Source organism: Aedes aegypti, chromosome 2 (assembly GCF_002204515.2).
Source record: "Aedes aegypti strain LVP_AGWG chromosome 2, AaegL5.0 Primary Assembly, whole genome shotgun sequence".
NCBI classification, from domain to species: domain Eukaryota; kingdom Metazoa; phylum Arthropoda; class Insecta; order Diptera; family Culicidae; genus Aedes; species Aedes aegypti.
Genome location: NC_035108.1, coordinates 386974323 through 386988023, shown reverse-complemented (window position 1 = coordinate 386988023; position 13701 = coordinate 386974323). Strand labels below are relative to the sequence as shown.

The window sequence follows — 13701 nt, the reverse complement described above, 5'->3', positions numbered from 1 at the left end:
TTATTTCATGGAAATTTCGTAAGAAACCCTTGGAGAAATGAAAGGGAAACCTGCTTACAGCATTGTAGGAGTTCCTTTCCTTATTTCAGATGAAAAGGGCATGTGCAATAGGGTGGGACTTATTTTTCAAAAGTTCTCAAAACCAAAAATTGGTGTGCTCTTATGAATTTAAATCACGTTAAAAGAAATACCTCGAAGTTTGAGCTAAGAATATTAAGATTTAGAGATGGCGCAAGCGTCTTGAAGGTGAATTTTCTAGTTATACAAATTGGTCTTCAGTGAAGTCACCTTAACTTCGTTGTTTTTTTTAACAAATTTTAAAACTTTTAGCATAATAATCTTTAAAACTAAATTTAAAAAACTTCGTGGATCATCGAATTTGTCTAAAATCTAAACTAATCTTAGTTAAAATTAGTTCCCTCTAAATTGTTCCTCATTTAATTAATACAGGTCGGACTCGATTATCCGGAGTATCGATTTTTTTTTCATTCCGGATAATCGAATCTTCCGGATAATCGAATCACTAAGAAAAAAATGGAATCTTCGATAAAAGAACATAAATATTATTTTTTTTTTGTTGTTTTATTTATATGATGCGGTGGTGTAGCCAGATATTATTTCTAGGAACAGTAGGGGTCTCTACAAGAAAAAAAATTTTTTTTGACCAGCTCACACAAAAACCACTTTTTCAAACCCCCCCTGTTCTTAAATACGTTCAAAACTGCAAAACCATTCATGTTGTGTATTTCAATACCAAATTATCTCAGATTTATGCATACAATTTGAAAAACAAGAACATCAAAAATCAAATTCCGGATAATCGAGTCTAAAATTCCGGATAATCGAATCCCGGATAATCGAGTCCCCGGATAATCGAGTCTCCGGATAATCGAGTCCGACCTGTATATATCATCCTTGTTTGGCCATAATTTCATAAATACTCAATCGATTTCAAGTATTTGTACACATTTTTGAAGCAAATTTAGCTGTTCTTCAAACAACTAAATTTTTCTTATTTTTTTTTAGAATTTTTCTTAAAAAATTGATTTGACTTAGTTGTTTAACAATAACTACCCTATAACATGATTCTTTAACGATAAAAAATAAATTTCTTTGGATTTTTAAAGTTTTTTTTTTGCCAGAAATTGCATTTTATCTATAAAATTTAAATATATAAAGCAACTTGTTTTAATTAGGAGTTGAATAATGCGTATATTTTTTAACATGTGCTTAAATATTTTTGTTTAAAAATAAATAAACTTTCTCGCAAAGTCCTTTTAAAAGGTTTAACAAATGAGTAAAATCAGTTTCAGCTTTGAAGATTATGTGTAACAGGTCAAACATTGGATTTTTCGTTAAAAAAAACATGTTTTTGTGCAGTTTTTGTTGAATAACTTGGTAAAAACAATTTTTAAGTGAAATGTATTGTATGAACAGTTAAAAAACAACTAAATTAGCTTCAAAAGCATGTAAAAATTGGAATCGATTTGGTGTTTATGATGTTATGGTCAAACGAAGATGATATTTATAGTTAAATATGGAAAAAATTGGAGTGAACTACTTTTAACTAAAACTAGTTTTGAATTTAGACAAAGAAAGGGAAATACTAAAAGTTTCAGAATTGGTTGAAAAATAACAAAGTTATCAATACTTCACTGAAGGTCATTTTTTATAACTTGATCATTAACCTTCAAGTCGCTTGCAGCACCTCTAAATGTTAATTTTTTTGGCTCAAACTTTGAAGTTTCTCTTTTTATGTGATTTGAATTAAAAAGAGCATACGAATTGAAATTATGAGGCAATTTAGAAGAATTCTCCCACCGATTTCTCCAGCGATTTTTTCAGTTTAAGGGCTCTTTCAGATATCGCTTCAGAACCCCTTTCTTCTCAACCGGGCATATGTTCTGAAATTTAATATAATGAAAAAAAATCAAAGAACGTTGAAAGGAATTTTCATCGCCCCATCGATTTTTCAAGCGATTTATCCAGTTTTTTACTCTAGGAGATCTTATATATCATTTGTCACGCAAACCTCGAAAAGATTTATTCCAGGTTTTTTTGAAGAAATTAAAGAAGTCCTCAATTTGCCAATAAATCTTACAAAAAATCCTCCAAGTGTTGCTATTCCGATTTGTCCAACACTTTTTAATGCCATTCCCACATCGATTTCTTCAAAACTTTCCCATAGGATTGTCATAAGAATAGGTTTAGAGATTCTTCCGGTAATTTCTCAACAATATCTTTTAGAAAGCTTCAAAAGATTCATATGTTTCTCTAGAATACCTCGATACATTCGGAAATTTGTATCGTAAATCTAAAGAAATTCAAAAAATGATGAGTTTATAATTCAAGGAAGTATACAGCATGAAATGTCTAAAATTCTGGACGATACATTGAAGACATTTCTTTAAGAAATCGCTGATGGAAACTCTGAAGTAATTCCTGGAAAATTCCTTACATAAATAAGTGGCTAATATTTTAAACATTTCAGTCATTTTTGCTTGATTCGTGAGTTATTTAAAATTTACAGTGACTTAAGGTTCAAATTGATTGAAATTAAATCACCCACATCTGAAAGTTGCAACGTGTAGGATCATTGCTGAAAGTAGCTTCCTTAATTATCAAACATTCTTTTCTGACTCATTCGTTTATTTGAGGCTCAATTGTGTTTAACGCTTTACGGAGCCGAAATTTATTGTTTGCATTATTTATAATTTCATCACTTTTTTAGTACCGTAATCCTGGGGAAAATTGATTGTAGCATAGTGATTAATTCTCCCCAGGATTTGGTTATGTTTTTCTTTGGAATTCAAATATAGTTGACTCTCCACATCTTGATGTTCTATACTGGGTACGCCATCTTTTGCGTCGGTATTTGAAAATTGCATAGCTCTGTAAAAAAATCAATCAATTCTCATATTTGAGATAGTTTATTCAATCAGAACCTTTCGGTTCAAGCAAAATAAAGTACGGATCTTTTTTGTTATTTAAAAAAATTAAAACGTATTCGAACCCTCTGAGCAGAATCTGGATACAGAGAATATAAAAAAAAGAGTTTTGATTGGATCCCACTCAAATTGCATTATGCTTTCACAGAAATGCGTGTTTCGGCTACCACTTGTAGCCTTCATCAGTGTCGTTTCGACTGAAACCTGCCAAAAATATTTTTTTTGACTTATACTTTGGGTGTAATTCTCACACTCTAATTGAGTCACTTTTCCACACCAATTTCATCATCATCAATTAGGTTGATGTTGACAGGCTGTCTCGTTTTCATACCTTCCCGATCATGACTGATGAGTTATGAGGAAAAAAATTCCTCTAGCAGTGGTTCTCAATCTTTTTAAAGATGCGACCCCCTTAGAAGTTTTACAAACATCCCGCGGACCCCCTATAATTGGATGTTCTTCAAATCGATATTTATGCAAATATCCCGTTGCCCGTTTTTACTGACATAATTGCCACTAGGTAGACACACTTAAAATAGAGTTTTTAATTAACCCCAAAATGCAACAATGTGCTATAATTTTCTATGTAAGTTTTGTTTGGGCTTTCAATCAAAATTTTTCCAACTATCTTTCCAATAATCCAATGTAAGTTTTTTTTTGGGCTTTCAATCAATATTTTTCCAAGTATCTTTCCAATAATTTAAAATACAACTTTTTTTGAAAGGTCATATCCTACAAAAAGTAATGCAGAGATGTACGTAGAAAGAAGCACTGCAATGGGGGTTTTGCTCGTAAATATCATCTAAAAGCTTTCCTTAAAATGCACAGTTGTTGAGTATAGTAACTTTCGGAAAACCTTCTACTGAAGTGAGTTAAAAGTGCTGGGAATATTATACATCTCTCTGCTTGGAAACATTCCAACAAAAAATCTCATCAGCAGTTAGACAAACATATTTGTAAGGATTCATCAACCATTTCCTTGAGAATCTTGCATACAAAATTTCACAAGCCTTGGAAGTATCCCCGAAGAATGTGAAATCCACGAAAAACTTGCAAAACAATTTGTAATGTACGGAATTTACCAAGCACCACCGTTATAAGCTGCTATGGATATTTTAGACTTGTTTATTGGCTTCTTAGGAATCAGTTAGGCTTTTTAAGATCCAGCTATTCGTTTTGAGAAAAAATCTATTGAAACTTCAACAGGAACTCTCAGTAAACTTTATCAGATATCCGTCAAGAATGTTTGCAGAAATCTACCAAAGATCACTATTATCGAAATTAGTTGAAAATCTCATCAAAACCCTAGAGATAGATTGCGAGTGGTTTTGGTGAGGACACTGATGGGAATTTCAAATTTCTCTAATTCTTCGAATAACTGACAGGGATCCGAAGCAGTTTTTGAAGAATTCGTAAAAAAGCTGGCAAGAATTCAATCGCAAATATTCCAGAAATTTCCTATGGATGTCTCTAAAAATAATTTCAGAGATAAACATATTTCATATACATAGCAAAAGTTTACAACGGCGTAGTAATGCTCTCTTGTAACAAACTACTTAGAAATTCCTCACATTCATTCATTATCCAGAATAACAACTCTAGTTCTCTATGACTTTGCGGACCTCCTAATGAGTTTTCACGGCCCCCAGAGGTCCGCAGACCACCGGTTGAGAAACCCTGCACCAGAGTTTAGATAGTTCCACAATACTTCACTGGAAAAGATTCCCTTGAACTACAGAATATTTTATACATGATTGTTTTTTCTTTTATGCATAGTTAGAACCTGCATTGAAAGATAATCGAATGAAGCGTCCTTCAACAGTGCGCAGAATGTCAAACATCTGTTCGTTTAGCGTCCAACGCACCGTCCCTTCCACACCCTTTACAACCTTGCAACGATTTCAACCAGTGTTCAAACACACCCCCAAATTCCGCGCGCACACAAACGGACCTCGAAATCAACTGCCTCGGGCAGCCTTTTAGACTAGACCCCATCATTACGCTTCCGCTCAATTAGTCGCCCACCAACCCACCCCTGCCAGAACCAATACCGAGTTCAGATCGCTCCGCTTTGCTCCAGTATCCACCCGATCACGATCTGAAGCCAGTGAACTGGTGGCAGTTGCACTCTCCATCCAGCAGCACCAATCAATTTCCGCGCAAACTGCCGCGAGAGCAAATGACGCACTTTACCCGCGATGCAAACTCAGCTCGGGTGCCAACCTGGATTTAACTTCTCCGAGGTATCAATTACACATCAACCACCACCAGCACAAGTAGCAGTAAAATCCACTTATCATTGCCGGTGGGTCCTTCTCCGGACCGTGTGTCTGTATGGGTGCATAACCACATCAAGTTCTATCGCTTAAAAATATTTTAATTTAATTATACGTTTTCTCGGCGGAGTCAGTTGAGTTGGTGGAGTTGGGCCGAGAGTCACTCTTCGATAAGTAATAATGATAGGGTCGTCTCGTCAGCCGGTCGGTCGATTGCTGTGGTTTAACTCCCGAAAACCCAAATCTCTCGCCTCGCACTCCACCACCACCACGCTTGTAGATCAGCGTCGTTCGGTAGTCCAAGAAGGCAACCTAATCCTCTGGAGCAGCAACAGCAGCAGCAGCAGCAACGGCGGACGAATTAGGCAAAATGGTTATTTTATTATTTTTCTTAACTTGATCTTGATCGAGTCGGTTGGTAGTGGTGTTGCTTTCGATCGCTGGATGCTGAGGTGATGCTTGGGGTGGAGACGCGGGCAGCAGTCAAAGCCATATAATTTGACCTTCTTTAGATTTGCTCCATGATTGATTTCTCGATATTTAAGTGTTTTCTATTTGGATTCCTTTTCTGTCGAGAGATTCTTCCAGTTTAGCTCCGAGCTGCCGAGTTGGACGAAATTTGCCAGTCGTGAGTTTTGGTCGTCCATCTGACCTAGCAGCATTTTCTTGGAAGAGATGTCAACGATTCATCAAGCGACGAACCTAGAGATATGCGATGGCCGATTTATGGATGAACTGCCCACTACAATGGTCAGCTCGGTTCAGCATGATGACGACCATCTGGTCGTCGAAAACATCCAATTCATCCCACCCCAGTGCGTGGTTTTGAAATACCGAAGCAGCCTCCGGGCCAATCACTCTGATTTTATTGAACAGACATCGCCATCGCATCTCATTAGCATTTAGTAGTGGTGACGGCAGTCGGTGCTGACGACAACGCCGCACTCTTGTGTAACATGTACTAAACTATGTTACTTCTCCCTTCAAACAGATGGTTTGTCGGCAAAAGCATCCCCTCGAAAGACCTTAAGCAGCTTCCTTAGCTCCGGAAGTGCCTAATGATGGTCACATGATTAGCCAAATCATTCAATTACCACCGTTTTGAATGCGAACACCCGCGCGATCTTCAAATATTCAAACACCGTCGTTGTCCCCATTGGCATGGACAGTGACGTTGATCGCTAGGTGGCGCGCTTCCAAGTCATGATCTATAAGTGTATACGTGACAGTAATAGCCTTAGCTAGGTCGTTAAATGCCGTGCATTAAACCGAACCAACCCATCGATTGGAATTCCTCGAACGCCGATGTAATCTGTCATGGCTCCATCGAACCGGCTGCGTTCCGCAGAAATCATCGTGATCTTAATTGTGTATGCTAATATCTACTGATTGACGATAATTATTACTGCTGGCGGAATGGCTGACCTATCGCTTCGACGAAACCAATCGAGAGTGGATTAACAGCCCATAAAATCATTCCACTAATGGCACCATTTCTTCGTTTTTTATTGCAGTTTGCATCGGAACCAATGGACGAATGTCGGTACCTTCGAACCGCGAGTACCACTACAAGAATCTACGCGATCGATACACCAACTGTACCTACGTGGATGGCAACCTGGAGATCACCTGGATCCAGAACACCTCGTACGATTTGAGCTTTCTCCAGCACATTCGGGAGGTGACCGGTTACGTGTTGATCAGCCACGTGGATATCCCGCAAGTCATCCTACCGCGGTTGCAGATCATTCGAGGCCGTACGACATTCAAGCTGAACAAATGGGAAGACGAATTCGGCCTGTTCGTGTCGTTCTCGCAGATGAATACCCTGGAGATGCCGGCCCTGAGGGACATCCTGAGTGGATCGGCTGGCATTTTCAACAACTACAATCTATGTCACGTGAAGACCATCAACTGGGATGAAGTCCTCTCCGGTATGTATCAACTTGTAAAAGTATAACTCATTCCAGCATTTCACTAACAAATATCATGATTCCAGACTCCAAAGCCCACTATCGGTACACGTACAACTTCACCTCGCCGGAACGGGACTGTCCACCGTGCCACTCCAGCTGCGAGGTGGGCTGCTGGGGCGAAGGTGCCCACAACTGTCAGAAGTTCAGCAAACTGAACTGCTCTCCTCAGTGCTCTCAGGGGCGCTGTTTCGGCTCCAAGCCGCGCGAGTGCTGCCATCTGTTCTGCGCTGGTGGCTGCACCGGTCCTACTCAGAAAGACTGCCTAGCCTGTAAGAACTTCTACGACGATGGCGTGTGCAAGCAGGAGTGTCCACCCATGCAACGGTAAGTTTCTGCTTCAAAATTCGAATTGACCACCACCATTTATCTCCAATTCGTTTCTTTTCCACAGATACAACCCTACGAACTACCTCTGGGAACCGAATCCAGAAGGCAAATACGCCTATGGAGCTACCTGCGTGCGAAATTGCCCGGAACATCTACTCAAGGATAACGGAGCTTGCGTGAGGACTTGTCCGTCGAACAAGATGGCCCAAAATGGCGAGTGCGTTCCGTGTAACGGAGCCTGTCCGAAGACGTGCCAAGGCGAGGGAATCGTTCATTCCGGCAATATCGACAAGTACAAGGACTGCACCATAATCGAAGGATCTCTGGAAATTCTCGATCAGACGTTCGACGGTTACCAGCAGGTGTTCAGCAACTTCTCGTTCGGGCCACGCTACATCAAGATTCATCCAGATCGATTAGAAGTGTTTTCGACGCTCAAGGAAATCAGCGGGTTCATCAACATTCAGGGCTATCACGCCGATTTCAAGAATCTGTCGTACTTCAGGAACCTGGAGGTGGTTGGTGGACGTCAGCTCAAGGAGAATCTGTTCGCTTCCGTGTATATTGTGAAGGTTTGTAGAACTCAGTACATCGCGTAGGACTGTCATTCTAATTGATTCATCCTTTACAGACATCATTACAATCTTTGGAGCTGAAATCGTTGAAACGGGTCAACTCGGGTGCCATCGTCATTCTCGAAAACGACCACCTGTGCTACGCGCAGGAGATCGATTGGTCTAAAATCAAGAAGTCTGCTGACCACGAGAGTGTGATACAGTCCAATCGGAATCCCAAGACTTGCCGTAAGTTGTCACAACCTTCGAGTCAACAAACAAAATGCTTACAATTTCCATTCCATTACAGACGAAGAAGGAATGTTCTGCGACGAGCAGTGCACCAAGGCCGGCTGCTGGGGCAAAGGACCGGAACAGTGTCTGGAATGCAAGAACTTTGTCTACCAAGGCAAGTGTCTCGACAGCTGCAAGAGTCTTCCAAAGTAAGTTTCACGCTGCGAACAAACCTTGATTCAATGACACTCACGGTTTCTTTCCTCTTCCTAAACAGGATCTACCAAGTCAACTCAAAGACTTGCGGAGATTGTCATCCGGAGTGTTTGGATTCATGCTACGGACCTAACGCCGACAACTGTGGATCATGCGTAAACGTTAAGGACGGGAAGTTCTGCGTATCGGAGTGTCCCATCACCAAGTACAACCTGAACGGAACTTGCGTCGCGTGTCACAAAACTTGCATCGGTTGCAATGGGCCACTGGACACAATTGCCCCCAACGGGTGTGTTTCCTGTGACCGAGCAATCATGCGAAGCGATGGCACCGTGGAACGGTGTCTGATGAAGGACGAACCTTGTCCAGGTGAGAACGAAACATCTCGGAAATACTCCCTTCCAAATACTTAACATCTCTTTACCTTTTCTAGACGGTTACTACAGCGAACGCGTTGAACAGGACGAAGGACCTCTGAAACAACTGTCAGGAAAATCGGTTTGTCGCAAGTGTCATCCGCGCTGCAAGAAATGCACCCAGTACGGATTCCACGAGCAAGTCTGTCAGGAATGTGCCAGCTACAAGCGCGGCGAACAGTGCGAAGACGAGTGCCCGATCGATCATTTTGTGAACGAAGAAACGCGCGAATGTCTGCCGTGTCATTCGGAATGCCGTGGATGTCGTGGATTCGGCGAGGACCAATGCCTGGAGTGTCGCAATCTGAAACTCTACGAGGGAGATCCTAACGATAACTCCACTGCGTTCAACTGTACGTCAACCTGTCCACCGACTCATCCCTTCAAACATTTCCCAGTGGAAACCAGCAAGATTGGACCGTACTGTTCAGCTGAGCAGGTTCAGAGCGGATTCCGATTGGAAACGTCAACTACCCCGATCTTACTGCTTGCAATACTGGCACCGATTGTACTGATCCTATTCGTGTTTGGAATGGCATACCTGTACTGCACCCAGAAGAACAAGAAAGACGCGGTAAAAATGACAATGGCGTTGGCTGGATGCGAAGATTCTGAGCCACTGAGGCCGACCAACGTTGGACCGAATCTCACCAAGTTGAGAATTGTCAAGGAAGCAGAACTGCGCCGAGGAGGTGTCATGGGCATGGGTGCGTTTGGTCGGGTGTTCAAAGGCGTATTGATGCCAGAAGGCGAAAGCATCAAGATTCCGGTGGCGATCAAGGTATTGATTGAGATGTCGGGTTCTGAATCAAGCAAGGAGTTTTTGGAAGAAGCTTACATTATGGCGTCGGTTGAACATCCCAATCTATTGAAACTGCTGGCAGTTTGCATGACTTCCCAGATGATGCTGATTACACAGTTGATGCCTCTTGGCTGTTTGTTGGATTATGTGCGGAACAACAAGGATAAGATAGGATCGAAGGCGTTGCTTAACTGGTCCACTCAGATTGCTCGTGGAATGGCTTATCTAGAAGAGCGACGGTTAGTTCACCGTGACTTGGCAGCTCGAAACGTTTTGGTACAGACGCCGTCAAGCGTAAAGATTACCGATTTTGGATTGGCAAAGCTTTTGGACTATGATTCAGATGAGTATCGAGCGGCCGGTGGAAAGATGCCGATTAAGTGGTTGGCCTTGGAGTGTATTCGTCATCGTGTATTCACAAGTAAGAGTGACGTGTGGGCCTTTGGAGTCACAATATGGGAGTTGATGACTTACGGTGCTCGACCTTACGAAGACGTCCCTGCTAAGGATGTCCCGGAGCTGATCGAAATGGGAGGAAAGCTTCCTCAACCGGATCATATTTCTCTGGATGTGTACATGATCTTGATTTCTTGCTGGCACTTGAACGCAGATGCTCGTCCTACATTCACAACTTTGGAAAAGACTTTTGCTGAAATGGCCAGAGACCCTGGTCGTTATTTGAGTATTCCAGGGGACAAATTTATGAGACTGCCGTCGTATACCAATCAGGATGAGAAAGATCTGATTCGCACTCTTGCGCCAGTAGCTGAAGCTGGAATACCCGGAACCATTGTCGAAGCCGAAGAATACTTGCAACCAAAAACACGTCCGGCTCTAATGCTTCCGCAGTCGTCAATGGAGAAACAAGATGACATGTCCAAATCGATGCGCTACAGCAAGGATCAACTCAAGCCAGACGAAGAAACGGATCGTAACGCACGTGAAGTAGGCGTCAGTGGTATGCGACTGAATTTGCCACTGGACGAGGACGATTATCTGATGCCAACTTGCCAAAGTCAAGCACCGTCGGTCCCCGGTTACATGGATTTGATCGGAGTTCCCGCTAGTGTTGACAATCCTGAGTACCTGATGGGATCCGCCGGTAGCAATATCAGTACGGGCCTTCCAACTCCACCACCGGTTACGCCATGCAGCAGTGGTATTAGCACTACTACTCCCAACAGTCCTGTTAATAGTATACCTCCTAACATTAGCACCGTTAACGTTAGCACCAATCCTAGCAACATCAATGCCAACAGTAGCAATAGCATCAACAATAACAACAACACCGTTGTAAACCATGCCATCAAGAAGGAAGAAGCCATACCAATGCCGCACACGACGCTCAATGAACCTCAGGCAGCTCCACCAACGCAAACCTTGGGTATTCCTCTATCACCAACTGAAACGATAGAAACCACTTCAGAGCATGAGTACTACAACGATTTGCAACGAGAACTGATTCCGCTACATCGGAATGAAACTACGGTGTGAGAACTGAACGAAATCGGACCACGCCAACCAAATTGTACAGAACTGAGCTTCCATTCTGATTAATCATCATAGGCAAAATATTAGGAGATTTTTATGAAAGAAACATCGAATGAAGCAATTTTATATAGCAATCGAATTAGCATAAAAGAAAGTTCAAAGTTTGTATCGTAAGTGCCTTCAATACGTGTAACATTAGGGAGCTAGGGAATAGTAACTAATTGGAGATAAAATCTATCGTGCCTTTATCAGTGAAGTGGTCACCCGAAGACCACTTTTCAATATACACTGTACATATAGTAATAGTATAGTAACGAATATTTAAACTGAACATAGCTAACGATGGATAGCTTCTACATAGTGTACTTAAATATTTACGTAGGAAGGTGTTGAATAATTTTAACAAAAAGTAGAGTTTGAGCCAAGTACAATAAAATGACGGAAGCTTTCATGGAAATGGTGTTGACAGCGCAGAAACGGTCACAATCCGTGTCCTGTCAAGAAGTTTTGAGTCAGCAACGTGTCTAGGTCAATTGGTGGCAGACAAAATTGGCTAAAATCTAAAATTTTTTGTATTTCATTTTTTAAATCTGTGATACTATTTATAATCGAATGTCAAATTTTATACAATCTAGGTTTTATTGCGAAGACAACGGTTCGAGAGTATATTATTAGACATCAAGCAATAGCATGTATGTGTAGTAGTCGATAGCGAATAAAAAATTGATTTCAAGCTTAAATATCTACATGAATCCATCAACTTTCTAGAATTAACATTCGCTCCGCATTACAATAACCCATCGAATCAACGAATATTTTCATGGTAACGCAACTGGTACTTCTCAACGCACACCCACACACGTCAACTAGTATCGCATATTACTTAACACAATCGTGAAAGAAACCAACCGAAATCTCTCCTCTGTATTATTTTGGCCGCGTACTATGCCCTATGACTTTACTGTACATATCCCTTATACTTAAGACCGTGTCGAATTGTACATATTTCGGTCGAAGATGTAAAACCCTACTTATTTCTCCTGCGGCTTTGAGAGGTCTGTTTTGCCGGATACGGCAGAATGCCGAACCCCAAGGCAGTTAGTGATTAGATGTAACCAGCCAATGGTATTGGTGTATGTTATGGATGAACGACAACAAAAAGAGGATGTGTGAAATCTCTGAGAAATTAGGAAAATGTGCCATGTTTCGTACATGAAAATAAATTTTTAAATCGCAATGCTGGGATTATCATTGGTCCTTTATGAGAGAATAAAAAGCTAAGTAAAATGAATAAACTCACTGTAATTATAGACAAGAGGAAATAGAAAGGCTATACGACTGTTAGATAAACGAAGGCACAACAAGCTACAGTACGATCGTATAAATTGTTAATGTTTCTAAGTTATACATGTATTTTGAACATTTCAAATAAAATGAAAAATAAATCAAACTGTAGTGTTTTCTTGCTTGGTACAAATGATGACATTTTTAAGCTTAGATATATTCACTCCGCTCGAAGACAATTCCACGATTTCGAATATCACAAGCCAGCCGAAACTAAGAATTGGATAGTTCTTGCTGCTTTACTTATTCTTCATGTGCAAAAGGCAAAATAAAGACGAAATTATTTGAATATTAGATAACAATTTCATTTCATTTATGTAAATAGTAACTAGTGCTGGTAAAATTGAAAGCTCGTGGCCAGGCCGAGGTTGCGATAACAATTACACTCCCGTGCAAAAGTTTGGGTTCACCCCCTCAAAAACATACAAAAGTGTTCTGTCCATATCTCTGTGATTACAAGTCCATTTTAAACTCTTTAAGCCGCATTCGAAAGGCAAAGAGTTATTCTTACTTTGTATGTATTTTTCCAAAAACATTTTTTAAATTTTGTATACTAAATTTATACTTAAAGTTGTAACATGTTTCAAAAAACACACTGAAAAATCATATCTTTTTTTTTTTTTTTTTTAATTTTTGTATTAGTATCATTCCAAACATTACATTCATTTCTTATATCTAGGTGTTCTGTGTTATTAGGCAACACTATCATCCTAATTTGGTAAAACAAATTTAAGATTTAATTAACATTTTGTTAACAACATATTACATTTCAGTTGCCGTAGCAGTTCAGTTTTTTTACAGGTGAGTTGATTTCACCTGCTTATAAGAGAAAAAAAAACGTTTTTAATATACTTAACCTAACTTAACCTAAACATATAACGCATAAATCGTGGCAATAGAAGATTGTAACGATTTTTGCCTGAAATTATTTATTATTTTATTTGACATTTGTTCCAATGTTTCAACATTGGATATTCTATGTAACTCATTAGTACTATACCAGGGAGGAAGTCTCAGAATCATTTTCAAAATTTTATTTTGAATTCTCTGCAGAGCTTTCTTCCTGGTATTACAACAGCTAGTCCATATTGGTACAGCATACAACATGGCTGGCCTG

The 13701-nt window shown here is 40.2% G+C and overlaps 1 protein-coding gene across 2 annotated transcripts in view; it reads left to right on the top strand.

Moving 5' to 3' along the window:
* Positions 1-12690, top strand: part of LOC5564544 (epidermal growth factor receptor) — a 352159-nt gene extending 339469 nt beyond the window's left edge. For both annotated transcript variants that reach the window (XM_021846944.1, XM_021846943.1), the window contains exons 2-8: positions 6739-7158; positions 7224-7524; positions 7592-8099; positions 8159-8330; positions 8392-8524; positions 8593-8900; positions 8965-12690. In XM_021846944.1, coding sequence (XP_021702636.1) covers positions 6739-7158; positions 7224-7524; positions 7592-8099; positions 8159-8330; positions 8392-8524; positions 8593-8900; positions 8965-11243 — 4121 coding nt within the window. In that variant the 3' untranslated portion in view covers positions 11244-12690. The remainder of the gene's footprint in view (positions 1-6738; positions 7159-7223; positions 7525-7591; positions 8100-8158; positions 8331-8391; positions 8525-8592; positions 8901-8964) is intronic.
* The last annotated feature ends 1011 nt before the right edge of the window (positions 12691-13701 follow it).